Source organism: Chenopodium album, chromosome 4, assembly GCF_948465745.1.
Source record: "Chenopodium album chromosome 4, dcCheAlbu1.1, whole genome shotgun sequence".
Classification (NCBI taxonomy): Eukaryota; Viridiplantae; Streptophyta; class Magnoliopsida; order Caryophyllales; family Amaranthaceae; genus Chenopodium; species Chenopodium album.
Window position 1 is genome coordinate 70,115,411 of NC_137837.1, and position 27,888 is coordinate 70,143,298.

Sequence of the window (27,888 nt, forward strand, 5' to 3'; positions counted from 1 at the left end):
TCGTAAATTTCCGACGGAATTTAAATCCGTCGGAAATTATGTATTTTCCGACGGAATTTTCCGTCGTAATTCAAAATTTCCGACGGAATTTAAATCCGTCGGAAATTTCCGACCGAAAATTCCGTCGGAAGACAATTTTTTTTAAAGCCCTTTATTTTTATAAACCCTAACCGACACTCTTACCCTTTTATTCCATCTGTGAGAAAGAGGCGCCTCTTTCTCTCTCTTCTCCTCTCCTCTCCTCTATATGCGCCTCTTTCTCTCTCCTCTATGCGCCTCTTTCTCTCTCCTCTCCTCTCTTCTTCTCTGGTAATCTCCTCTACTTGTTCTACCCTCTCCTCATTTCTATCTTCTCCTTCTCTTTCTATCTCCTCATTTATCTTCTCTTTCTCTGTTTTTTTTCGGCGATTGATGTGGTGGCTAGTGGTGTGGCGGCAACGCGGTGGTGCTTCTCAAATATTTCAGAAATTAATGGTTTTTTTGGTCAAATTCGACCATAAAAAGACTAGATCTAGGCTTTTTGTGGTCGAATTTGGCCTATTTAAACCAAATTCAACAATTCAAAGCCAATTTCTATTATTGAGGTATGTTTTTCGACATTTTTTTGTATTGTTTTTATGTTTTTTTTTTCAAATTTTTTTCGGTTGGTGGCGCTGTGGTGGACTGGTGGGGGGTGACTGGTGTCGTGGTGATTTTTTTTTGTTTTCATTTTTTAAAAAATTATTTTCGGGTGGCTGGTGTTTTTAGGTGGGTGGGTTTGGGTGGGTTCGATTAGGGGGTTGGGTTAGGTTGGTGGGTGGGTTCGATTAGTGGGTCGGTTAGGTGGGTAGGGGTTCAGGTGGGTGGTGGATCGGGTTAGGGTTCTAGTGGGTGAGGCTGTGGGTGTAGGTGGTGGATCGGGTTAGGGGGGCTGGTGAAACGGGTTAGGGGTGGGCTGTGGGTGTGAGTGGTGGATTGGGTTAGGGGCTGGTGGTGGGGGGTGGTAGCTAGTGGTTTGGGCTGGTGGTGCAGTGGGGGGTGGTAGCTGGGTGTGTGGTGTGTCTGGTCGGTTTTAGGTGGGTGGGTGAGGGTTGGTTTTAGGTGTTGGTGGGTGGATCTGGGTTAGTTTAGGTTTAGGTGGTCGGTGGTGGTTCGCTTAGGGTGGCCGGTGGTGGTTGTGACGGATATTTTAGGAGTTTTTGTATTTAATTTGTTGCGGTGGAGGTGGCGGTTTAGCGGTGGTGGCTGACGGTGGTGGGGGTGGTGCGGGCTTTTTTTTTTGTTTTTTTAAAAGGATTTTTCCGTCGGAAATTTCCGACGGACTTTCCCGTACCTTGAAAACCTCTTCCGATGCTAAAATCCGTCGGAATTTCCGTCGGAAAAGTGTTTCCGACGGAAATTCTGTCAGAAAAGGTCGATTTTCCGACAAATACTATTACGACGACACGTTCCGACGGAATTCCGTCAGAAACACCATTTCCGACGGAAAACAGGGTGTTTCCGACGGAAAAATTCCGTCGTAATTAAGCTGTTTTCTTGTAGTGCTAGGATATAGGTTCACCAATAAATAATACTCCAGGGTAAAACATAGCAATCAATCATTGACATTGCATAAATAACACGATTAACAGGCTCTCGCAATTTACTAATCACCATAGATCTAACAGACTCTCTCAATTTACTAGATCTAAGTTCTTATTGAAAATAGCCTTTAATACCAAATTAACATCTGCTCAATTCATCAATTCAATATTGCTATACTTTTACAAGCCGCAATTGTAAACGTTAAAACAATTCAATAAGAAATTATCATGCAATACCAATAATAAATAATAGTCAATCATCAATGCATCAATTAACCAGATTGTAAAGGGCTTTCGCTACGTATTACAATCACACAATTAATTTACCGGTATTAAATCTCATCTTTCGAATCTCGACCTAACCATTTATAAATTAACCTGCCTATTGAAACTAGACCTAAACATCAATTCTCATCTGTCGAATCTCGAATCAATATTGTTAAACTCATGCATAAAAGATCTGCGCAAATCTAGTCACAGAGCATTAAATCAATCAATAGGAAATTAATCTAGCATTGATAATCAACAATAAATTACCCCTTCATATTATTTATGGATCCCCATAAACCCTAGAAATAGAACTACTCACACATATTAAAAACTAAACAAATCAAAGCAATAAAATAAGTCATGATGAAGGGAAATAAAATTAAGAGAAGAGAAATCGTTACCAAACTAATCTGTATTAATGGAAATAATCAAGAACAAGAGTTGAGAGAAGAGTTAAGAGAGAGAAAAGATCCTAAGTAGAGAGAGAAAGTCTAAGAAAGAAGATAAGTGAAATTAATCGTCCTCAAGCGTACTTAAACAAAACTAAAACAACTTCCTAATTAGAAACTAATTGTTCGACAAAAGAGCTCTTCCAGAAACACGCGCCCGATCGGGCTAGAGGCCGCCCGATCGGGCGCGCCTTTTTCTCGCACTGCTCTTCTCAACAGCCGCGCCCGATCGAGCTAGCAGATCACCTGATCGGGTGTGCCTTTGGCCACGCACCAGCGTACTCTTGTGCGCCTTGCCCGATCGAGCTAAGCTTGCCCGATCGGGCCCTTGCTTCACCTCAAGGCTTGGAACTTCGATTGGGCTTATTTCTTCGGCCCAATCCGGATGTCCACTTAGGGTCTCGATCACTCGGTCCAAATGTCTCGGGATCCCGATTACCGAGCCCTTAATCACCGGCTCTCACCGATCCTGGGCTCCAAAAGTGGTTGTGTCCTTCTAGCTTCCGTAGTTGGTCCATAAAGCCCGGGAAAATGCTCCAAGAGTGCAATTTCCTGTAAAATACAACTAAAACTACGAAAACACTAGAAAACACAAATTAGTAATAAAAGTGGCCCGAAAGAGCCAAAAAACACTACTAATAACGACCAAGGGACGGGGGTAAAACACTATATAAAATGGACATATCAATTACCCCATTCAAGTACAATAGGTCGGGGGTTCGAATGCACTGACTTGTAATTTTGTGTTTACTCGCTTGACTAAAGTTTCCTTAGACTATTGTATAAAATACGGTTATTTCACCAAATACCCCTAAGTAATTCGTTTATTCACAATATACCGACGAAACTTTTCATATACACTATATACCCCTGAGTTTAACAAAAATACCCCATATATCCAAATAACTAATGAACGTCAACTTTGTTAGTAATTAAGGATTTATTGTGCCACGTGCCATTTGCTTATTGATTTTTTTTAAAAAATCTTTATAATTAATTGTTATAATAAAGTTTTTAAAATAAATAAAAAAAAACCCTAGCCCAAACCCTAGCCACCACCACCCGCCCCACCAAGCCTATTCCGACGCCGGCCACACTCCCCCTCGCCAGTGCCAAGCTTCCCCCACTCAGGAGACTGCTCCACGGTGTCACTAAACCAGAAAATCGAAACCTTAGGGTTCGTTTGGCATCACTGTGGTTTTTTGTTTTTTGGTTTTTTATTTTTTGAAATCATATGATATATGTCATATAATGAATAAAAAAGCAGTCAAACTTATGAAGATCATGATAATTTTGAAAATTGGCAACACAAAAGTGGAAGCACCTTTTTCTTGTTTTCTGTTTTTAGTTTTTTGTTTTAAAAAAAAAAACGATGCCAAACAAGTCCTTAAATTTTGATTTTGGGGTTTTAAGGTTTTGAGGTGGTGGTTCAAGGGGATAGGGGCGAATTGCATTCATCGATACATGGGAAGGGGGTATGCGAGTAGGTGGGGAGGGAGGTTTTTTAGAGGGAGGTAGGGGTTTCTAGTGTTGCGAGAATGGTGGTTTGGGTCGAGGGAAAGGGAAGGTCGATTTCAAGGGGTCGGGGTGACACCGGTGCTGGGGTTCAGGGGGGATTTGCATCGTTTCGATGCCGGGGTGGGGTTCAGGGGAGGCAGCGGTGGTTGGGGTTTGGGCTTGGTTTTTTGTAGTTTTTTAAAAAAAATTTTGATTTTTTTCTTTTTAATAATTACTTAAATAGATTAACCCTTAATGACTAACGGAGCTGACGTCGTAAGTCCGTTAGTCATTTGGATGTATAAGGCATTTTTGTTAAACTCGGAGATACATGGTGTATTTGAAAATTTTCAAAATATATTGTGATTAAGCGAATTACTCAAAAAGGGTATTGGGTGAAATAACGGTATAAAAATACTCACATTAAAATTGTTGACAAAATCACAACTTATTTTTTTTTTTATTGACAAATGACAAAATCACAACCTACACATACATAACTTTCTCACTTTCTCCACCAACACACTACACATCCATTTTCCCGGTGAAAAAAAATGGCGTTCGCAACCAACCCCTTATCTTTAAGCGTCCCAGAACAAGCCTTCGAGTCATGGCTCCGCGACTCCGGCTACCTCGAAATCCTCGACCACCGCACCACCCAACTCCACAACCTCAACTCCTCCGCACCCACTGCAGCAACCACCGCACCATCCGCCGCACCAACCCCATCAACCGCCCCCAGAAGAACCCCAACAACCACTATCACTGCCATAGCTTATGGCCTTATTATGTCCCTCATTTCATCGTTTGCCACCATTTTCTCTCTCCTAACTCTCAACCCTTTTGCTAAACTTACTTCGTCTGATTTTTCTCAGCAGAATTCTCCCTCTTGGACTTCTTCTGGGTTTCTGGGTTCTGTTGATTCTTACTCTTTTCCTTCTTCTTCTACTCAAGCTAGGATGCGTGTTCATGAGAATGTTAAGCGTTTTGCTAAGAATTATGCTACGCTTCTTATTCTCTTCTTTGCGTGCTCTTTGTATGTTTAATTTCTTCTCTTTTCTCTCTTTTTTTTTTTTGGTTGTTTTGATTTAGTAATTGGGTTGCTCTCTAATTTGATTAATTTTGGGAATAATCTGTGTTTGTTGTTAATTTCTGTTGATTTATGCAATTGGGTTGTTTTCTAATTCCGCTAATTTGCTATAAAGTTTCTGTTGATTTGTAATTTCTGTCAATTCTTCAAATTGGGGTTTCATTGATTTTCATTTTCTGTCGATATATTGCCCAAATTTCGGTCAATTGAGAACCTTTATGTATGTCTTAATGATTGTTGGGGGAGATTGGAAGTAATTTCACTTGGGAATTGAAGGCAACTCTTGTTGTTTTCCCTTTTCACACCAAAATCTGTATTTTAATGACATGTATAAATTGGGGATTTCTGCGGTGTGTTTATAATCATCCTACTTGTGCTGGTCAAGTGCTCAGTATGATGTATTAATGAACCATGGTTTATGAATTCACCACATTGAACTCTTGATCGAGTTTGATCAATTTGAGTAAACATTCTGCACATCAATTATGCTGGCTTTAGTGTGTAACCACTTTAAGTCTTTAATCATGACAAAATTTTAGATTGTTATTTTCTTATTATTGCTGTTGTTGGATGTTAGGTATCAAATGCCACTTGCTTTGGTCGGCTTGGTATCTTGTTTAGCGACATGGGAAGTATTTAGGTTCTGTGACAACAGATGGGCACTCGATAGGTTTTCCGCTATTCGACAAGTTCTAATTCGTGTTGCTCAATGTGGTGAGTCTCTGTGACAAATTTGCTTGTATATATTACTGTACATTTTAGTCTTTAGTTATCAAACTCTATGTTTTACAAGGAACTTGTATCCAATATCAAGCATATGCAAGTAAGCTAACAAAATTCACGCACATAACTGAAAATGTGTGTGGAGGCTTCCTTTTAGAACCATTTACGAAGTGACGGATATGCAGTAGCTTGTTCTGCAGATATGGCATGGCATCCACTTTAGGCTGATTCATTGCTAATGCTTTCTGATTCATAGCAGTCAATCAGTCATATATTGTAGAAATTTCTATTAATTTTGATTACTAGCATTTGCAGTATTAGATAGATGGCTATCCTGGTTAATGAGTTTTGGGAGCCTTATGATTAGCGGATAATTGAAGTTCACTTTCCACGTATTAGCATATTAAGATGCCTAACTGTACTCTTTAAACCCCATTATGCTCCTTGAGATGAATGCCAAGCTTATTTTAGCAGCTTGGTTAGCATTAATTGGTGATTAGCACCCTGGTTAGCATTAATTCAGTCATATCTTTAATTGTTCCTCCTTAATCTCTCTTCTTCTTCTTCCCTTAATCTCTCATTTCTGTCCTTATACTCTTTGTTTTGGTCACTGATCTGAGCTAATTCAAAGCAGAGAATTATACTCTGTTGGAAGTGTGAGATTTATTTTAGGATGGAGGTGGCACATAGGGTAGTTTCTTTTTCATGTGTGCTTTCGTTCGAAAGCTCTTCAGATTTCTCGTCATAGTGCATAACTATTTTTTCACTGTTTAGTTAGTCTTTTATGCTGGTTATACTTATACTGTTTCAGAATGGTAGCTGCTATCGATTTGCCTATTATGTTTGCATGGTTTAACAAGGTATTTAGAACTACTTTTTCTAGGATTATAGACCATTTTGATACCACCAATATCTCTCATAAGGTAAAGCTATTCTCATATGGAAGTGTGTCAGAAAAATGAATAGGACAAATAGGTGCTGTTACACACTTACAACTTACAAGTCGTGCTGAATATGAATCTTGGGAGGTGTCCCATGGTAGATTGATACATACCCTAATCTCTTGCATTGTGTTGCACTTGGTTTGCAAGCTCAACCTCTTTTCGATGAAATTGTGTGAGACCTGTGAGCTTTGGAAAAACATTATGAATTGCTCCTGATCTGCTGCATATGGTGGTTGTAAGTTCTAATGAACTACATACTAAAAATGCATTTTTGTGCCTTGCAGCAGTTGCAGTCATTTTATTCTGGTCCAATGTTCAGATGGCAGTCTTCTTCACTTTAGGAGTTGGTTACATAGGTATGCATTGGCTCTCTGGTACTGATTGTCTCTTTTACAATAGAGGTTAAACTCTTTTTTTCTGATTTGTTTATCTGCTTCTGTATTCAGTTATGATGTTACATGCTTCTTTTCGCAAGCTCACTCCTGCCAAGCAACTTTCGAAAGGAAGAAGAAGATGAGGATCTCACCAATCGACAATCTTGGATTTTTTCATCATTTCATCTGTGTATATATAATTGCTTCAAAAATTGAAGCTCCTAATTTTGACAGTATTGTGAAAATAGGCCACTCACCTGTAGAAGTCTGGTATTTGCTGAATTCAGTTTAAGTTAAGCTTTCAATAACAAGCTATGAAACAACCTTGGATGAAGACAAGGCTAATCAGTAATCTACTGCTGAAATTGTTATTTCTATTCTTATAGGATTGCTGAATTTTGAGGCCGTGAGCACTTCTGATTATGGGGTATTAGGGTTTAATGATACTGAATTAATAATAGGAAATTTAGTGATGAACTATCTATTTTTGTACAAACAAACAACATTTATAATCTATTTAGACTGCTTTTAACGACATGGTATTCCGAGGATGAGGAATAGCTCAAGTGGTTAGAGCTTTTTTCCCGATTGGAGGAGGTTGATTCTCTCCACCTGGTCCCATTCCACAATCACTATTATCGTGGAACCTTGTCCTCTAAATTTCACAAAATTCAATTTCAAATTTCTGGTAAGAAAATCTCTGTCATGGCCAGCACCGTCCTTAGAGATTACAAAGCCAATATCATTTCGGTCGGCACTTTCTTCGTTAGTACTGTACCACTCAATCCTTTATGGCTTAAGGTATAATGGTCCTCATATCCAACTAGCACTATTACAAGATATCACCAATATTCACATTGAAGATGCCAATTTTTTTGGTTAATTTTATTTGGCCATGACCCATGACTCCATGAGTCCCCTCTTAGGAGCTACACGTGATTGTTTAAAACATGCGCGCAAGTGCGTGTTCCTTCAAAATTTGCAAACTTGTGAGATGAAACATGTATTTGATGTAGTAATAAAAGCAAGTTATCAAATTGGATAGACAATAGTGAACCAAGACTTGATCCAGTGAAAAATTTGGATAGACAATATTATTAATTTAATCTCGTTTAATTTATGTCTTTAATTAATATGTGTTATTTACGAGTACTTTTTTTAATTACGAGTATTATTTGATATTTTTTTCCCTAAATTATTAATCTCTCCGTTTTTAAATACTTGTTCCACTTTTCTTTTTACGGCCATTTCAAATTACTTGCTCTATTTCCTTATTGAAAAGCTTTTATAGTATTTATAATTCATTTCGCTCAACCAATGGGCCCCAAATTCATTACTTTTTAAATTGTCTCTCTTCCAATTTGCCTTCTAATAACCCCAATACATCTACGCAGTATATTTTATTACTTTTTCCTAAAACTCCACGCATATATAAATGAAGCAAGTATTTAAAAATGTAGGTAGTATTCTGTAAATGACATGCCTCGTAGTTGACAAAAAATAATTGGCAATACGCCGTATATTTTAACTCACGTCAAATCTACATATCGTATGTACAATTGTACATTTCCCATGAATCAAAATATACCCTTTGGGTTAAAAAAAAACTGAAAACATCTTCCAAATAGTATTTACATAGTCAAAAATTCACCAAGTAAAAACAAACCCAAAAAAGAAGAGAGGCTTCGTTCAATTCCATCTTGTTATTGCCAGCTTCGTTCGTTCTCCTAGGAGGAGAGAGAAAATATACACAAATTTTCATGGCTTCTTCATCTTCTTCCTCTCTACTTCTCCATTAATCCACTTCACTACTTCTTCATCGATCGCTTTATCATCTTTTTGTGGTTCGGTTATACTTCAATTTTGTTATTCAATCAGGTAATTGTTGTTAATTTCATTTCAATTTTCAAATTTTCCGCTGGAGATTTTTGTTGAAAACCCTAGGATTTCATTGAATTACACGGATTAATGTTGGAGTTTCCCTTTCAATTTCGTTGTATTGTGTAAGTTATAGTTGATTTTTTTAATTTTTTGATTTGTTGGTGTGTCACATTTCTTTGTATTTTGATGTGTAACGATTTCTAGTCTTTACGCATTGTTGTTGGGTTTTGATTTTTTGGTGTTTATAAGCTTGATTTTTATGGAATTTGGGTTGTGTGATTTGCAGATTTCGGTGTTCGAGAGAGAAGAGTACATTGTGGGATTATTTTTGTAGATTTAGGGTGTTGGGAATTAGGGAATGGATGTTTGTGTTGATGAATGTGATGATTGTGAGGATGTATGATTGAAGAAAGTAGGGTGTTTGTTGAATTGCAAGTGGGGTGAGGAGTTTCTGTTGAAATGGCGGATGTGGCGGCTTTTATTGAAGCTGCAGGGTCGAGATTTGGCGATTTGGAGCTGATTGGAAGAGGTTCATTCGGCGACGTCTATAAAGGGTATGAACCTAGTTGTTCTGTAGCTTGTAAATAAGTAGTTGATTGTCTTGATACTTGTAGCATTACCCTTTAGTTTGCCATTAAGTAACATTTTTGGATGCAACTTTGTTTGTGAAAGTTTAAGTGGCATTCTGATAAATCTTTGCTTTTTATACTTGTTTCTAATGTTGATTAGTGAGAAGCAATCTGGTTTTAGGTTTAAACTCTGATGCAATATGTTTTTATAGTTCCATACTCTATTGGTTAGTGGCAAGAAAAGGCGTATCTATATTTTACTTCCCAGCCTCTTGATGCTATGCTTCTATCTGCGCTGAAGTGTTAGTTGTTTAGAAATGGAAGAACCTTTACACTATACGTACCATTTTATCGACTTTTAGATTCATCGTTTGTGCTGCTGGATGCATCATATTATGATAGTAACAGAAGTAGAATGTAAATTCTATACTATTAATTTAAGTGTGTGTAAGTTGCAATCTAGTTTTATAAGCCTGGTGTTTTAAACTGCTAATATCTTTTGATCATTTGCAATGATCTATCATCTGTTGCTTTTTTTTTTTTTTTTTTTTTAATTTTATTTTTTTATTTGCAGCTTTGACAAGGAGCTCAATAAAGTAGTTGCAATTAAGGTTATTGACCTTGAGGAATCGTGAGTCTTCATTCACTTCTCTTATGTGAAGTTTTTTAGCATCATTAAAGCTTTGACTATTCGTTTTAATTGCTAAGCTTGAGATACTCTCCTTCTGCTATAGCTAGTTGATAACTGAATTGTACATTGTGTTGCTTTGGTTGCATAATAGTTTTGGAATTTCAGTGTCATTGATATGACAATTTGTTTGTCTTGCAAAGATCGAATGAGGTGATATAATGCACTTTGTCATCTAGATCTTAATATTTCTGCAAATATCATTAGAAATGATCCATGGCAGCCATCGATTGTTTGTATTTATATCTATATTGTGGACTATAGTGCAAAGTAAATGATTGGTTATTGGAAGGTGATATAATATTGACCTTACTCTCTTGTTTCCTAGATGGCCAGAAATTCAAAACTACTATCATCAGTTGGCTTATGGGAATTTGATCAGTTTCTTTTATTTCTTTGTCTATGTCATTTTCTTAATCATGGATATGGTTGTGATCCTTTGGTGTTTAAATGTTTAATATTATCAATCATAGGTGCTTGGACAAAGCCCCTAACCCTGAAGGGTTTGAATATTACTCATTTTGTGTGCTAAAAGAGGGGCCTTTATGTTTGTTGGATTTATCTGAATCAGCTGCCTTCTCAACCTCCCTGTCAAACTTTTAATACTCTGTAGTTTTTAACAGGGGGAGGGGGCAAAGTTTAGCAGGGGCTGTTCGATTTCATAAAATGGGCCCTTATCGAGTCCAAAAAACATCACGGTGTACAAGTGCAATCCTACATTTTCATTAAATACAAACTCATCTATAACCCAGTTAGCATCTCTTGTGACATAGTAGTGTGTAAGTATGACTTTAACAACTTAATTTACAAAAAGATGCAACAGTAATAGGAATTGTTAATAATATTCTAAACTTCTAATTAACTTTTATATATATATATATATATATATATATATATATATATATATAAAGAAAGAAAGAGAGAAAAGACAACACCAGTATTATTGGAAAGCCAAGGATTAAACATTTGTTGACCATTGATGCAAGTTGAATTTTATACAAAGTAATTAGTTTAAGCAAAACAACCTAATTTTATTTTATATAATTTGATGATCAGATCTTAGAGCAAAGGGTAAAAACATAAAAATAAAAAAAGATTGGTGTAGGAAAATAAAGAGGAGAGAGAATATTAGTTAGTAAAAGTTATGTTGAGTGTTGAATGCCAGAATTCGCCAAAGTATTACTCCCTCCGTCCCATAATACTGACATAGTTTCCATTTTCGTCTGTCCTAAAATACTTGACACGTTATTAGGTATGGAATGAGACCACTAATAAAAAAATATTTTCATATACTCTTTTTGGGATGAAAAACCCCAAAACCCAATTAAATCCTACATTTTCTCTCTCCTCACTACGCCCATCTCCCCCACTTTTTGTTTTCTTACAATATAAAAATATAAAAGAAAATCCTTTATATAATAAATAAATGTTTTAAATAAACCCCCTTGTAGTTTTCTTAAATTATGTGTCGGGATGGAGGGGGTACTTTATAGGGAAGGAGAAAAAATGAAGGACAACTACTTCACTTATATATATATATACTAGTCACACCGCCCCTGGTACTAGTTATATGGTGAGCTAAACAAAGCCTTTATTAGGATAGTTTTTAGGAACTTATAAGCTTTTAACCTGTAATCTGCTTTTGGGAGAGTATGCTGTTGGAAACCTGGTTAAATGTAATGCCCTCAAGACAGAGATTTCAAAATTTGGTCTGATACCTTGGATGAAAGCTACTGTTAGGACTTTAGGAGGAATCTTATGTAAGAGTGCTTAAATGCCAAGTTGGTTGAGTGGTTTTAATAGTTAATACTTGTGGAAAATGTAGCTGGTTTACCTTTTTTTTATGGGTGCGTGGTACTTTGATGATTTTCTTTCTTCTGTTCTATTCATTAATTTTGTTTCACTAATGAAAAGGCCTAGATGGGAAATTGTGCTGCTTTTTTCTGCATAATTAAAATTTCATACTACCAGTTGACTCTGTTTCCTTTTTGATGTATATTGCTTTAGCAACCATTTCAATTTTTATTCAATATTCTGCTCTATATTTCACAAATTGATTTTTCCCTCTTATATTTTGATTTTCAGCGAAGATGATATTGAAGACATTCAGAAGGTATGGTGGGCCTGGTGGCATTTACATTGTTGTTGCATCACTTTTTATTTATTTATTTATTTTGTACCTTATCATATTTTTTGGCAAAGCAGGAAATTTCAGTTCTGTCACAATGCCGCTCACAGTATATCACTGAGTACTATGGTTCTTATCTCCATCAAACAAAATTATGGATAATAATGGAGTATATGGCTGGTGGCTCAGTTGCTGATTTAGTAAGTTACTTTTATATGTTTCTTGCTTCATGATCTCATCTTCTCTTTTCTAGTTCATATTTATCCATGTTGTTGAGCTCACAATATGTTAAATAAGTTTAGTTAAAGTTATTGCAATGATGGGCATGCATTATTTGCCTATATCAATTTAAACAAGCAAGTGCATGTCCCTTTATATAGTTACAGTCCGTACAGATGTCGTTGTGGTCAGATGTTTCTGTGATTTAGGTCTAATTTTTCATTGTCTTTGGAATTCTTTGTTGCTTCAGCTTTCTAATTGACTGTTAGTTGTACATGCACACTAATCATAGGTAAGATTGATATTAAAAGCTACTTTTGCAAATAAAATACAGGAATGAGGCTCAAATAAAAACAAGTTTGAGCACCAGTAATGATGGAAAACAAAGAGCTTTTAGCTGGTAGGCAACCTTCCATTTGCAATTTTTCATTCAAACCCAGGGAGTCACATTTAATATATTGAAGAACATTTGGGGAGGCTTCTACATTGAGCAGACTGCTTTTGATTTTTTTGGAGCTAAGGTCAATTTTAATGTTGAGAAATATACCTTTGAGCAATTTTTTAACTCCCCTGGTCCCGAACTTATTGTCCTCCTAGTCTTGGGCATGCCTATCTAGTGTAAGTAATAGGGTTGTATAGGTATTGGGTGAGGTTGTTTTAGAAGAATAGAGAAGATCGGACTGTAGGAGAGATTCAACAAGGGGTCCTTTCATCACCTTGTTTTAGGGGGGGGGGGTGGTGGGAGGGAGGGAGAGAGAGTAAGAGAGAGAGAGAGAAAGAGTGAGTGAGCGGTGGATTGGGTAAGGTAAATTTTCCATCTATGTTACTCCCTTTGTCCCGTATTGATGTGCTTATTTTCCTAATCGGGCATCCCAAAATGATGTGCATGTTTCTAAAAATAGCCCATAATCATTACTTACTTTTTATCTTTCCAATACAAAAGACATGTACCCAAAAAATCATTACTTCCCATAAAATTTCCTCTACTTTTCATTATTCCCATAAAATATTCTTCTACTCCCTCTATTCTTCTTAGTTTTAAAAAGTGCGCTGTTGAGGTGCAGGCCAAAACGCCTCAGCCTTCCTAGACGTCACGCATTCAGAAGGCGCTCGCCTCAACTGCCTCCACCAAGGCGTAAGGCGCAGCACTGCATCTGCCTTATGTTTAAAAGCGGGAGAAAGGGGGATTTGGATCAATTTTTGTATTAAAAAGACACATTTTTTTACAAATTGAAGCTTACCCAGTCTTTAGAGTGAAGATTCGAGCTAAAGCCCTTTGTTAATTGAATGAAATCATTTCAATTTGACCCCCAATTTAAAAACCCCAATTTACGGGTTGCTTTGCAATTCAAAAATTGGTGGGTTATGCTACGGCAAACATTGCCGGAGATCAATCCCCGGTGGTTTCTGGCAGCAGATATACTGGCGGCCGGCACCCGTGAAGCAACCCAAGTAGGTTTTTTTCTTCTATTCTCTCTTCGATCCTGCTCCATTCTTTCTTTTTCTACTTTTTCGTAATCTCTCTCCTCTGCGATTTACAATGACATAAAGTTTTGTTTTTTCTTTATTATTTTTTCAGTTTTATAACTGGTTCCTGCTCCTCCTAACTTGTTAATCACGTGAACAGTCTGAACCAACTTCTTCTTTTTTTTATAAAAATAAAAAAAAAGGATGTAAAATAAAAATAAATTAAAATTTAAAAAAATGCGCCTCATATCCAAGAAGCGTGCGCTTTCGCTTTGCGCCTCGCGCTATTTAAAACTAAGCTCTTAATTAACTGTGAAATTTGAGAAACGAGCACATCAATACGGGGCGGAGGGAGTAACAAGTTATAGGGGCTGGTCACAGTGGTTAGAAGAGTATGCACTATACTTGGGATAATTAGGAATAACATTTAATTAATGGAATGGTAAGGGTATTATTTAGATTTTCCACAAGAATTACTGCATTATTTGCAGTGTTGATCTATTATTACTGCATTTATTTACACCCCCCCCCCCCCCCCCCCACTCTTCCCCAACCCTCCCCTTTTTAAAAACTTGGTAAGGTTTTGATTAATCAACCTATTTCAAAGTTTACCATGCGCCTTAAGAGAATAGTGGCACCCTTGTTGTGTTCACCCTCGGTGCCTTGTGTGCTTCAGCATCTGTGGTGTGCGGTTAGCTCACCTATTAGTACACGGCTTTTCAACCTGACTCAAGGTTAAATGATTTTTTTTTTTTTTTCCACTATTTGGTTTTGAATAGACCTGTAGCATCGGGAACCCTCACTTTCTCTCTTTGCTTCTTCAATGAACCTTCCCATCTCCCACTCCCTGATGCAGCTTCCTTTGATATCATTTCGGGTATCCAATGTGTGACTGGAAGGGCTCTCGTTGCAGCAAACTTTTTCCTTTATGAATTACTTATAAATGCAATCCCATTACCACTTCAGGGAAATAGGAGATTTAATTTTATATTATTATTTTTAAAAAATATGTCATGAAGGTGTTTATATTTACAAAACACATTTTTAAATAGTTCATATCATCAGCTTTCTAACTGTCATAAGGTCAAGTTAGTAGGAAAATTTTAAGTTTATGTCTATTTCGGAGGATGCGATAAGTTATGTTTTAAGTGGGCCTACGAGGTTACCATTGATTATTTCCCATTTATTATTTGGTATACTGGACAGGGTCATTAGAATAATCACAGGGGGTTAAGCTTTGAAGTCTGAAGTGAATGATACTTTATGGTATCAACTAATGGTTGGCTGAGGGTACAAATCTTGTAGTGGGGTTTCCTCTCGCTGGTCTGTTTGTTGATTTTGCTTTTGTTACTATCATCAGTTTTATGACTTGTTCTTCCTATTGAAAGCATACTTTGTTTGGCTGCTAATTATATAATTCTTCTGCAGCTGCAGTCAGGTCCCCCTCTTGATGAAATATCAATAGCCTGCATCTTACGTGACTTACTGCATGCTATTGATTATCTTCATGCTGAAGGAAAAATACACAGAGATATTAAAGGTTAGTGCTCTATTAATTGCATTTGATCTTTATTTCCTCCTTTTTTCCTCAAAATTTTTCCCTAAACTTTTTTTTTTCAAATATATTCTCATGTAATTCATAGATTTATTATTACTACTAGTTAGAGACCTGATGCTATGTGCATTTTTCTTTGCTATATGTTGTAATAAAGTGGTGATTTTGATTTTGCAGCGGCAAATATATTGCTGACTGAGAATGGTGATGTTAAGGTATCACTTCTCAGATACTTGTAATTGTTCAATGGCTTTGTTCTGTCACAGAGTACCTGATCCAATTAGTTTTTACTTTCTTTTGTTTCTTTAGGTTGCAGATTTTGGTGTTTCTGCTCAATTGACTAAGACTATATCACGAAGAAAGGTATCATGTACACTAATTACTTACCTCGGTATAATCATTTAGCTGATTTTTGCCTGCCTGCTGATAGTGGCTAATTGACTATGACACTTAATAAAGCACTATCCAGTGCAAGAGTTTTAGGAGATAAAACTGTGGTTAACTTATCTGTTATTACTCACATAGAGTACAAGCAATAGCCAGCTTTATGGTTTACCCCCCTCCATCCTACATTTGTTTGAACACTTGTCAGTGCAAGAGTTTTAGGAGATATGATGTGGTTGAATCATCTATTGTTATTTTATGGAATAGAATATTTGATGGAAGTTAGTAGGGTATTTGTATTATTGCATAAATGAGATAATAGACGTGAAAGCAGATACTGAGTCCAAACAGAGGGATTTTTAATAATAACAAAAGTTTGTGGGACCTTGAAAGAAAGGAAAGTATTAAAATTATTATGGGGAAGATTGAAAAAGGAAGTATACGATTTTATTTGATACAGAGAGACTACTAGTTACAGCAGAAATGTCTGTTTTTATCATGAAGGCATCAGATTGACTTTCAGCAGTAGTTAGTGGAATTGTAAGTATAAGTCATATGAGGGTATTATAATATCTGGATGTGTTTGATATGTACATGTAATATTGTCATCTCATCTGGTACTCTGGTAGCATAACATTCAGGAAGTCTTATGGGAATCCACTTTGGTTGGTACTTGCTATGAACCCATTTAGTTATTACATGTATACACACACATTTGCTTACATGGTACACTCACCCATACCCTCACATCTACACACACTGTCTTACCCATATACTTCCTCCACACTCTTTTGATTGCAACGTTGTGCTTTTTAGGCTTGCCAATCCACGTTTTATACCAGTAATATCTTTAATGGTGTTTTGTAGCCATATATCAAGACGAATTTAACACTGGGCGAGCAGATCTGCTTTCATCCAGCAAGATCCCTCATCACTACTTGCTCTGTTTTTGTGTCCCATTGGGGTGTGCGCGGAGTTTTAGGTAAAGGAGTAAAATAATATATAAGTGGGTATGGATGGGAATAAAAAACTTGGAAAAGTAAGAGTGAGAAATATAAATGTGGGACCACTAGGTATAATGTGAGAGAATAAATGATTGCGGGTTCAAAAGGAAGAAAAAGAAATAATATATTATGTGAATGGGGTTTCTAATTTGGCAATACAGCCGTTTTTGGAAAGTGGGGCACTAAAAAAAACATGGAGTATGTTTATCCTGACATATAAATCACAAAAGATAGTCAAAAGAGTGTGTGAATAGTGAAAAAGTCCAACGTTGTGATTTAAAGAGAATCGGGGATTTTTTTTTTTGAAAAAAAAAAAAAGTACCTGCAAAGCATCTTTGTATACGTAGTATAACTTTGCCATATCAAATTCAACTTTACCGATTTTCCAGTGGATTTATGGCCTTCTTTGGTGGAAATACACGTATAATGTCCTTTACACTTATTATATAAGCATTTCAAGCCATTGTACCCTCTGTATCATGACTTTAAATGCTTGTATTGTGACTTCACATCCAAATGCCCAGATTTTTTAGGGAATCATGGCTTGTAATGATGGATATGCAGTATCAGTGTTTCAAGTATTACCTTAATCACGATTTGCATAGACTCACAAGGATTGATTAGCATTTTAAATCATAATAGGCAAAGGTTTGGGTGACATAAATAAAATAAATAATGAACTATGTTCCATGAATATACTTTTTATACTAGTTGGTTCTTCTCAAACTGTCTAATAATAGTATTGTGTAGGTGGTAGCCCGTAGATATTCCCTATACTGAAAACATGATACGGATTGAGGCCATATATATAGAAGCAAAAATAGTATATAGAGTAAGTGTTACAAGTAGTTTAAGTTGGAATTAGTGTTTAAGGTGCTCTTCTCCTTTGTTAAAAGAACCCAATATCATGGTTTTGAGAAAACGTTAAGCTAGTTGGGCATCAAGATTATTAGAGGGGTCAGACTAGTTAAGCAAGCTCTAGAAGCTTTTGTTCAGGGGTCGGATAAGTGATTTGATTGTGATTTGAAGCTGTAATTGCGTGTCCTGATTTTGAATTCCTAAGCGATAGGTTTTACTAGAGCCTTTAGTTAATCTTAGTGTACGTTTTTTTTTTTTTTTTTTTTTTTTTTTTGACGGGATATGAAATTGTTTGTTAGTGAACCTAGGGCTGTCTTCTATTTGTATTAAATCAAATCCAAGTCAAGTCAAGCCAAATTACTACAAAGTGATCTGGAGTGGGTTTATATATATTGTTTTTTACAAGATTAGATGGGATGGAATTGAAATTTTTTTGAAAACTAACCATTTTTGTTTTTGGGCCTTTTTTGTAAATACTTAATTTTATAATTTTGGTCTTTTGGACACCCTCTATCTTAGATTACTTGTAACATTTTAAGTGGACTCGCATGCCAATGCACCATTTTGATTGTCATTTTTTTTTTAATTATATATTAGAAAAATTATAAAAATGTTGATATTTTTATAGTGTGAAGTATGTATATATCAAGATAGACTCAACATCTTACATACTAACATTTGATTTATATATTAGCTAAAAATTGTGGTCAAATTGAGGTGTGTGAATAGTGCAAAAAGTCAGAATGTAGCGAGCAATTGGAACGGAACTAACATTTGATTTATATATTAGCTACAAATTGTGGTCTAAATTTCTTTAAACCATCAAACAAACATATGGTATGGTCTTTAAACCATTCTAAACTCATATCTTATACCAAGCTTTACTTGGGGGGTGTTTGGTTAGCATTATTTTGGAATGAGGTAAAACACATACCTAGTGTTTGTTTAAGGGGGGGTGTGGATATGGCTTATACCGTAAATGCCCATTCCCTAACAAAATCAAACACGTAGTAGAATCAAGTTCCACCTATACCTACACTTGAACCAAACACCTCCTAAGTGAACTAATTATATATTTCCACTTTTTTCTTGCTTTATACTTTTCGTCAGCAATATAGAGAACAAAAAGGTTTCAGTGGAAACTTGTGCATCTTAGAGGTTTCATAGTTGTCACCCTTTCATGTTTGCAATTTGAGGACATTCTTCAGCTATCATAAAAGCATATTGTTTAAATCAGCTCGGATTTTTGCATGTTTATTACTTTATTTTTTTAGATTACCCCTTGTGTTAGTTGTTTTTCGGTCTTTGGCTAGTTGTATATGTTGATTAATTATCTTTTTAAATGTTTTTGTTTATGGTAGACATTTGTTGGAACTCCATTTTGGATGGCTCCAGAGGTAATACAGAACTCTGAAGGCTACAATGAAAAGGTTAACATCATAGATTCACTTTGCTTGATGTATTATTTTTCTTCTATTGTTTATATATATATGCAAACTGCTCACGTGCACACTTTGTTTTTCTTCATTTGTCTCCTTTTTTTCTAGATTTTCCATCCATCTTTTAAATACTTGCCATCTTACGTCCGCCTTGACTTAATTTTGGTATTTTTTATGTAGGCGGATATTTGGTCCATGGGTATTACTGCAATTGAAATGGCAAAAGGAGAGCCTCCCCTTGCTGATCTGCACCCCATGAGAGTTCTTTTTATAATACCTCGGGAAAACCCACCTCAGGTTGGCCAGTGTCTTTTAACTATATGAATGTATTAGATAATTGTACAAAATTACTTCCTCTTCCCCAACTTTTAGTCCATTCTGTCTGGATATCACAAAATGTAGTACATAGGAATTAATTTTATATTTGTTTTGTACTTCTAGGGGAAGTGCCTCTTTTTTTTCTTTTTTTTTTTTTTGGTGCAGACTAGAATTGCATGTGGCCTTATTTTTATTTTACCATCTGTTATATGATTTTTGACTTGCAATTATCTTTTCTATTAAAACATTGGGTTTTTCACAGTGGACAAATTGTTGATGAGTTTTTTTTTTTTTTTTTTTTTTTTTTTTGAAGATTTACAAAGTTTAATCTTTATGTTTCTGATGCACAGCTGGATGAACATTTCTCTCGTCCCATGAAAGAATTTGTTTCTTTGTGTTTGCGGAAAGTTCCTGCTGAGGCAAGTTCCTTTGAGCACCAGATACTTTCTGTTGGGCTTAGCTTTGATATATTTTTATATTCTAAGAATTACTTTATTGGTGAGGCTGGTAACGTTTGCTGATTGCTCTTTCCCTTTTGATTCCAGAGGCCTAGTGCCAAAGAACTATTAAAGCACAGGTTTATTAGAAATCCCAGGAGAAGTCCCAGGCTCCTTGAAAGAATAAGGTGTGTTTAACAATTAATGCTGTATCCCTGTATGAGTGCATATATTTTACAAGGTTTCTTCCTGTACCATTCTAACTCACTAAGCTAGACATGGAATCATATTAAATGAATCTGGTAATCTGATTTGCTTTGCTTAGGGGGTACATTAATTAACTTTTGTTTTTTTTGTTGTAGAGAACGTCCAAAATATCTTGTAAAGGATGATATTGAAAATGTTAGAAATGGTCTCAAAGCTTTTGCTGAAGGATCCGGCACTGTTAAGGTGACCAAAGAGCCAAGAAAAGACGAAACTGTCCGAGCAAGGTGGGCTGAATGTTTAGGTCATGAACTTTGACTTTTTCATTGTACCAGTTGACTGACTTTGATTACCTCAGTAATCAGGGAAAAACATTAAGGAATGCGGGATGGGACTTCAGTATTGGAGGATCACAGAGTACTGGCACGGTTCGAAGTGCAGTGAGACTACCTCCGGTGAGGGCAAAACGTGAAGAAAGTTTAAATAATGACGCTAGTCCGAGAAAAACTTCTGATGGCGACAACCAATGGATATCTGCATCTGGAAATGGACTGTATGAATCATCAGAAGTTTCCCTTGGGAGATACTCCAGAGACGACGAAAAACAGAATAATTTTCATGAATATGTATGGCAGCTACTCTCTTTTAATCACCCACTTTTTTCTATTCTACAATTATGTTTTCTCTGGTTGCTTGAAGCTAATATGAAAGGTCAATAAGATTTTGTCTTCCAATGCAACTGGTTGTGTTCTGGGATTTGGCACTCAGTTATATAGATGTACTGATTCAGTTTTTCGAACTCACTTTGATCAAATTTAATAAAACTTTGAAGTGTTTAATGCTCTGTCTGTAATCTGTATCATTGTGTCCTCGGAAATGCACTTTGAGAAGGTTTTTAACTTTTTCCTCATAAATTGATACCTTTTACAGTTGTTTCTGTTTGTCTTAAATTGATGTTAGTACTGGCCTCAATTCCTCAAATTGTTGTTGGATCTCCAAATGAAGTTTACACATCTTTAATGAATTTTATGGAGCTTTTGTCCTCTGAATTAGATGTGTATTGATTCCTGCAGCAAATAATTCAGGAATGGGAGTCTAGATATTTTCTATAACTAAGATTAAGGTACCCTATGTTGATTAATTAGTCATCAAAGTAAGAGTCTACATAGTTGTGCCTTTGATGTTTGAAATGATGTAAAGGTGTAAGAAGGCAATATTAAAAGCTCCCTGCAGTTACCCTTGATCTTTTTTAGAATCGAGTAGAGTTCCATATGATTATGGGTTCTATGTGTGATTTCACCTCCTGTTTTCCCGTGTCATCATACAGTGTTAATGCACCTTTTTTACAGGAAGATGGGTCTTCTACTGGATCAGGAACTGTTGTTGTACGATCTTCTGGAGTACCCCAGACATCTTCATTTCGCAGTGATCAAAGCACTACTGTAATATTGGTCATTCTTTATAAGTGTTAATCTTCAGTTTTTTCTCTTGTACTTATCAGAGACTGAATTTTTTTTTTCCCATCATCATGCAGTCTGGCAGCACATATGCATCTCCTGAGGATGCCTCCACTAGTGGGACTATGGTTGTCCGTGGTCAACGTGATGACCCAGAATCTCCTCAAACTCCTAAGTCAAAACTTGGGATGCCAGAAAGAAGTTCTACTTCCTCTTTTGAAGACAGTGCTACTAACTTGTCTGAGGTTGCTTTATTTATCATTTAAGGCTCATGTAATACATTTAATTGTATATCTTTTAGTGCATTTAATACATATTATCAAAAGAAGCATGGCACTTTGAACCTATGCATTTTTGTAATTTGTGGTTTACTTTTTAGGAATTAGTTTTTGATTTTTGATGATTTTTTTTTTACTGCTCTCTTGGCTTACTGCCTGATCTATTGTTGTTTCTTAGGCAAGGGCAGCCATGCAAAAAGGGTTGCGGAAAGGTTTTTCTCGGGAAAGGCCTGCTGTAAACAAAGCCAGTAGAGATACCCAAGAAAACAGACGAACCGATCAAATGTCAAATAGTTCCGAATCTCCTAGGTATTGCTGGTAGTTACTGATTATTATAGTTAGCGTGACTGAATTCTTACAACTATCATTTCTGTTGTAGCAGTCGAGAATATCTAGATGCTCAGAAAGCTTTCTTGAGGTCACGTCCAACAAGTGATGATGAGGAAAATGCAAAAATCTCTATAGTGACATCATCTGCTTCATTATCTACTCTGCTCATCCCTTCAGTGAAGGAGGTTGATTCAGCTTACATATTTAATCTTTTCTATTGTCATTATCTGCTTTGGTGATTGCTTAAGTATCAATTTACTGGTACGCCTGAAAGTGATCTGGCTAAATTTCAGCCCACTGTGGGTTACAGGCTTACAGAAGCCACTTTGAGTTTGTCTACTAAGGTGTCTTTGTAGAATGGGCATAAAACCTATTCTTTTTATCATAGATTCTACAACTTCCATCCCATATCAAGTGTTAAATAATCTTTTATAATGTCTGATCCCAAATTCTTACTGTTAATCATCTGGTTTCAAAAGAGAAACTATTTTGTAATCATAATTGAAGAATTAGTGATCAGATTCCAAAAGTATATCCTAGAAACCTTGAAAAAACTTACTATGTTACATTTTTAATATAAAAGAGCCAAGGAAGATTATGTCCATGTTCAAGTTACTCTGAATTTGGACCTTGATAAGGTTTGAAGTAGGAGTAATGGAAAGCATGCTTATATCGATTATGCAGAAGAGACTAGATAATTTTAGCATTCGTCAATTATGAGAAGCCTTACAAATTAATTTGATTACATGAGTTAGGTAGTTTCTGAAGACTCTGAAGGGTATGCTCTTGCTGTAAGAAATGCCCTTATTGATATGGAGCGAACAAAGCCCGGTTCTTCTGAAGTTCTTATCAGCAGGCTACTTCATCGACTTGGAAGGTATAGCTGTTGAATATTTTGTACTGCTTTTAGTATCTGATTGGATTTGCTTTAGTAATGAATCATTCAATTGTGTGGAAATTTTGCAGTTCAAGGGATCCTTCATTAAAGGATTTGCAGGAGTTGGCTGTTCACATCTTTTCAAGGAGTGACAAAGCTCTTGATCATAGTACGAATATGATATCTGAAGATGATAGCAATAAAAAAACACAGAGCAAAGAGTTTCTTTCCAATCCTAATATAAGCCCTCTTGCGAGATTTCTGCTTTCAAGGTGAGCTTAGATTTTATAGTTCCCATACTTTTTTCTTTCTTTTTTATCACTATGTGTGTGTGTGTGTGTGTGTGTGAGAGAGAGAGAGAGAGAGAGACTGGGGGATTTTGTAAATGCAGAACTAGTCCTTTGATAAATCAGCTCAGGCATGATATATAAGATGTTGGTCACAGAGGAGCTCTGAAAGACTCCCTTGTGATCTGAAGATTGTGTTACACTGTGTTTCTTTCCTTTTATTGAAAAGAAAAGGAATATATAAGGGTAATATGGAGTAAGGAAAAAAGATTATTAGGAGAACCTCCTCACGAGGAAACCTTCTTGTGCAAATGCAGTATTTTCTGTTGGTATGACAACTTTTAATGATCTTGCCTCTTATATAATTTGTTTGGACTGGGTGTCCGCTCTACCCTCTTTTTTGTAAATGGATATCTGCAATATGTGTTAACCGAATTTCACCTCCTAAATGCAGATGGCATGGCCAAGCTTCTCGCGACCTGAATCCAACATAAGAGAAAATTTTGGCCATATTTGCACATAGGCATTTTGTTGTGCTTTTCTTGATACAGTTTATTCTTGATGATGTACATATCGAGTTATGGTTTTCTGTTCTTTTGGTTCCCTTTTCATCATTAATTTTATTTACACAGCAAATATATATTTTTCATTTTAAGCTAGCCTTGTGTTGCATTCTTAATATAGATATTTATTGATGTATATGTTTGTGATAGAACTTTATTTCTTTGCACAATAGATGTATCTTTTAACACTTGAGAAGCTATATTTCTAAATCCAAGAGTTTTGACCTGGATTGCTCGGCAAATTACTGGAGTTTTGAACGAATATGAAACTCCATGTTGGTATACTGTTGTCCTATACTCCTAATAAGTATTTTTCTTATTTTTTCATCGTTTATTTTTTATAATTATTATTGTTACACATTCCGCCCCTCCGAATTTTGTTGGAGGATCAATATTGTAAGCAATCCTTCAATTCAATATGAATGAGAAAATTGAAGTAGAGGTGGTAGAGTTGCGGCATTGCTCTTCACTTCATATCTTTGAGGTTTAGAGATCAAATTTCATGGGACTTGAGGGAGATCTTTGTTGTCTCTCTTCACAAGAGAGCCCCCTCGTCTTTAATAAAGGGGGGGGGGGGGGGTGTTATATAATTATGGTGACTAAGATATCTTATTTTGTACGAAGTATGAATTGAGAGGTTGAGTTGGTGAATGGAACTGGCATGAACTACCTTAGAATTTTAAATCCTAACCCTTTAGCTTTAGTGTTAGAATCCATCTTCCTTTCTTTATATATGTTCTTGTCAACTTAGTGTTTACCGTAAAAACTATATAACACCGGAATAAAGCTTTTACCCATTGTCGTACTACTCCCTCCGTTTTTAAATACTTGTTACACTTTTCATTTCCGGCTGCTTTTAAATACTTGTTATGTTTCCTTATTTGGAAAGGTATTATAATAATTAATTTTTCTCTCACCTAGTGAACCCAATAAAAATCATATTATATTAATTTTATATTTTCTCTCCTTCGATTCTCTCAACTACTTTTGCTTTTTATGGAGTACAATTTTTTATTCTCCCAACTACCCCACCACCTTCATATTTTATTACTTTCTCAAATTTCTCCTAAAACTCCGCGAATAGAGAAATGAAACGAATATTTAAAAAGGAAGGAGTACTTTATTACTCGTTTGTTGTAGTAGGTCTTTCCGTCTTTATAGATATTATATTGCAATGTGTGGTTCCTACAGGCGTTGGTACCTTGCATCGTACAGCCGTTTCGCGAAAAGAACATATTACACACATGTAAAGAACATACTGTTGTAATGAAAAGAACATACTATTAAAAAGTAATGAACACATATCTAAAGTAAAAAGAACATATTTATATTAAAAAAGAGTGAAAAGAACATATGTTCATGTTCTTTAATTGTCAGTGTAATGTACTTTTATTTGTTATATAATGTTAATTACTTATTGTGAAATGTTCTTTTAAATTATGGTAAATATACATAAATCATGTTCATTACATAATATTTTCATGTTCTTTATAAATATTAGGGATGTTCTTTAGATGTATAAAAAAACATAAAATTGGATGTTCTTTACAAAACAGTTATATGTTCTTTACAAAACAACTTTATGTTCTTTAAAAAACTGCTACATGTTCTTTTCGCGTTTTTGCCTGTACCTTGCTAGGTACAGGCGACTGTACCTTAAAATTTTCAATTATATTGCCACATGGTTTAAAAACACACAAAATAGATGGAATACAAGCCTCAAAACTATTAAGGTTTATAGGGTCTGTTCTCTTCAGATTATTTTCAGTTTATTTCATTTCTTAATTTCCTTCTCACATAAAATAGTTAGTTTAGTTCAGTTCAATTTAGTTTAGTTCAGTTAAGTCAATCAGAACAGACCCGTAGTCACCTCGTCGAACCAACTTGTGCCCACCTCGACATCCTCATGACCCCATCATAAGCTCTATTCAACTCCAGTTTTCATTCTTGTTGCCAATAGGCAGTAGTGTCCATCAAACACGTCAATAATAAGAAGTGTATTGCAAGCACTTTTCCATACTATCTTCATTTCTTATTATTGCAACAAATGAGTATTTTTAGTGAGACATAAAAGTTTCTTTGTTGCAAATAGTTATCAACAGAGTTAGTATATCTTTTGGACACACAATCTCATTTTTATACTTATTTTGTCATTAAAATTAGAAAAATTTGCAAATTACAGTCATTTAAAGTTCGTATTTTGCAAATTGCAGCCATTTAAAAAAATTGCATATTGCAGTCCAAAAGTTCTTATAAATTGTAAATTGCAGCCCGATTCAACTTTTTTATCAGTTCACATGTCGAAAAATCTTCGGTTAAGGTTTTAGTGGTCATTTTAGTCCTTAAGCATCCGATTTGAGCTCGAAATTAGCAAAAAAATTAACCTAAGTGCCTTATTTTTACAACTTCCCACAAATTGATAAAGATATTGATATATGAAATATAACATTACTAAAGAAATGAATCGATTAAAATAAAACAAATGAAGTATATTAGTGTGTGAATTTTTTTTTTTTTTTGGGTAAGGAGAAGGACCTTGAACGAACCTCAACCTTCAAAGCTTTTTTGGTCCAATATTTGCGGGACAGACGCTTTGAGAGTGAGGAGGAAGGGGAAGGGGTAAGGGATTCCCCACCCTCAAGTGTTACTAGTGGGGATTGAACCATCAACCTCAAGGTTGGAAGGTACAATCCTTACCACTAGATCAAGCTCAGCTTGGTAATGAAGTATATTACTTCCTCCGTTTCTTTTTAGTTGGCGTTTCTTTAGTCACATTGACTTTAACAATTTATATCTTTAATTAATGATAAGTAAAAATTATGAAAATTTGATATTTTGAAAATATATGTCGTGACGAATCTAATAAGATTCCACGTGACTATTTTTTTCATTACGCATAAAGCACAAAACACGGTCAAAAGAAAATGTGTGAATAGTGCTAGAGTTAAAACGTGTCAACTAAAAAAACGGAGTAATAGTACATAAACAATTTGGATTGTATAACATAACCGCGTACTCCAATAATATTCCTAATAATTGGTTTTCTAAGAATTAGGTAACATCAAGTTGACACTTGAATACCTTAGATTACCTAATAGAGAAGGAAAAGGGACATAAGTATATCCAAGATCCAAATTAGATGGGCCTTATTAAAAGATGATGACATATCAAACTAACATTTACATATCAACATTTTGTCATACTTTCCCTTTCCCCACCAAATTAATACTAGTAGGTTCTAGTAAACATCCAAAAACATTAGACTACTAATTTGATATTATTTGATTTTTTCACATACTATTAATTCTTTTTGCTCTGAATTCCATGCTCAAATGTTATAGAAATAGCCTAGTTGCAAAAATTAATCTATTTATTTATGGATGCTGCAAAAGTGCAAATGCCCTGCCTTTTTTCTTACTTTTATTTATTTATTTTCATAAATTTATAAAAATTAATACTAGTACATTGATTAAGAAATACTGGGTATAAAATGAATTTATGTTATCAGAGAAAAATATTAAATTAATTTAGGTTACTAAATAGACTGTGTTTAAGTCAGGAGATAATATTATTTTAAAAAAAAAAAAAAAAAATTAGCGAAAAGTGGGGCCCACAAAGATACGGTCGTGAGACCAAGTCCGGTCAATGCGGAGGGAGCACAGCAGTTCAGATTGACGAGCATATTCAGAAATCTAATTTCACCTATCTTTTCCCACGCGCTTTCTTTCACGCGCTCAAAATAGAAACTTTTAGGTACTGTAGTATTGTATTTTACTTCCTTTCTAAAATTGACTAATTTGTCTATGCTAGGTTGGTGGTGTAGGCTGTAGTGTACGCATTAGGCAAATAATTGAGCCGAATCTAATGGAATTGATGCTACGAGTAATAATAATACTCCCTTTATACTTTATTACTCCCTCCGTTTCGTATTAATCTCAACACTAGGGTATTTACAAAGTTAAAGAAAATTTATACGGTGAAATCTAAAAGTGATTTTTTTTTTTTTTTTTTATGTACTCGTAATATAAAATATTTG

The 27,888-nt window shown here is 35.4% G+C and overlaps 2 protein-coding genes across 2 annotated transcripts; both read left to right on the forward strand.

The window, feature by feature from the left end:
* Nucleotides 1–4,256: 4,256 nt before the first annotated feature.
* Nucleotides 4,257–7,429, forward strand: LOC145627184 (PRA1 family protein H-like). Its single transcript, XM_081679578.1, has 4 exons — nucleotides 4,257–4,814; nucleotides 5,446–5,582; nucleotides 6,820–6,891; nucleotides 6,982–7,429. Exons 1-4 carry the CDS (start codon nucleotides 4,333–4,335, stop codon nucleotides 7,050–7,052), a joined length of 762 nt encoding a protein of 253 aa, XP_081535704.1. The 5' UTR covers nucleotides 4,257–4,332; the 3' UTR covers nucleotides 7,053–7,429.
* Nucleotides 7,430–8,587: 1,158 nt separating this feature from the next.
* On the forward strand, nucleotides 8,588–24,076 carry LOC145627186 (uncharacterized). Its single transcript, XM_081679579.1, has 21 exons — nucleotides 8,588–8,787; nucleotides 9,077–9,344; nucleotides 9,934–9,990; nucleotides 12,133–12,160; nucleotides 12,253–12,375; nucleotides 15,290–15,401; nucleotides 15,594–15,631; nucleotides 15,726–15,779; nucleotides 19,024–19,092; nucleotides 19,282–19,398; nucleotides 19,770–19,838; nucleotides 19,965–20,044; nucleotides 20,219–20,347; nucleotides 20,419–20,686; nucleotides 21,410–21,502; nucleotides 21,595–21,762; nucleotides 21,974–22,104; nucleotides 22,178–22,310; nucleotides 22,881–23,002; nucleotides 23,092–23,274; nucleotides 23,744–24,076. The coding sequence occupies exons 2-21, from the start codon at nucleotides 9,250–9,252 to the stop codon at nucleotides 23,781–23,783; spliced, it is 2,109 nt and encodes a 702-aa protein (XP_081535705.1). The 5' UTR covers nucleotides 8,588–8,787; nucleotides 9,077–9,249; the 3' UTR covers nucleotides 23,784–24,076.
* The last annotated feature ends 3,812 nt before the right edge of the window (nucleotides 24,077–27,888 follow it).

Excerpts from the sequence above, each read along its gene's own strand:
- LOC145627184 (XM_081679578.1), top strand. The coding sequence starts at position 4,333 with ATGGCGTTCGCAACCAACCCCTTATCTTTAAGCGTCCCAGAACAAGCC. Across the intron at positions 4,815-5,445 it reads CTCTTCTTTGCGTGCTCTTT|GTATCAAATGCCACTTGCTT; the intron begins GTATGTTTAATT and ends GTTGGATGTTAG. Across the intron at positions 5,583-6,819 it reads AATTCGTGTTGCTCAATGTG|CAGTTGCAGTCATTTTATTC; the intron begins GTGAGTCTCTGT and ends TGTGCCTTGCAG.
- LOC145627186 (XM_081679579.1), top strand. The coding sequence starts at position 9,250 with ATGGCGGATGTGGCGGCTTTTATTGAAGCTGCAGGGTCGAGATTTGGC. Across the intron at positions 20,348-20,418 it reads GACGAAACTGTCCGAGCAAG|TAATCAGGGAAAAACATTAA; the intron begins GTGGGCTGAATG and ends TGATTACCTCAG. Across the intron at positions 22,105-22,177 it reads AATAGTTCCGAATCTCCTAG|TCGAGAATATCTAGATGCTC; the intron begins GTATTGCTGGTA and ends CTGTTGTAGCAG.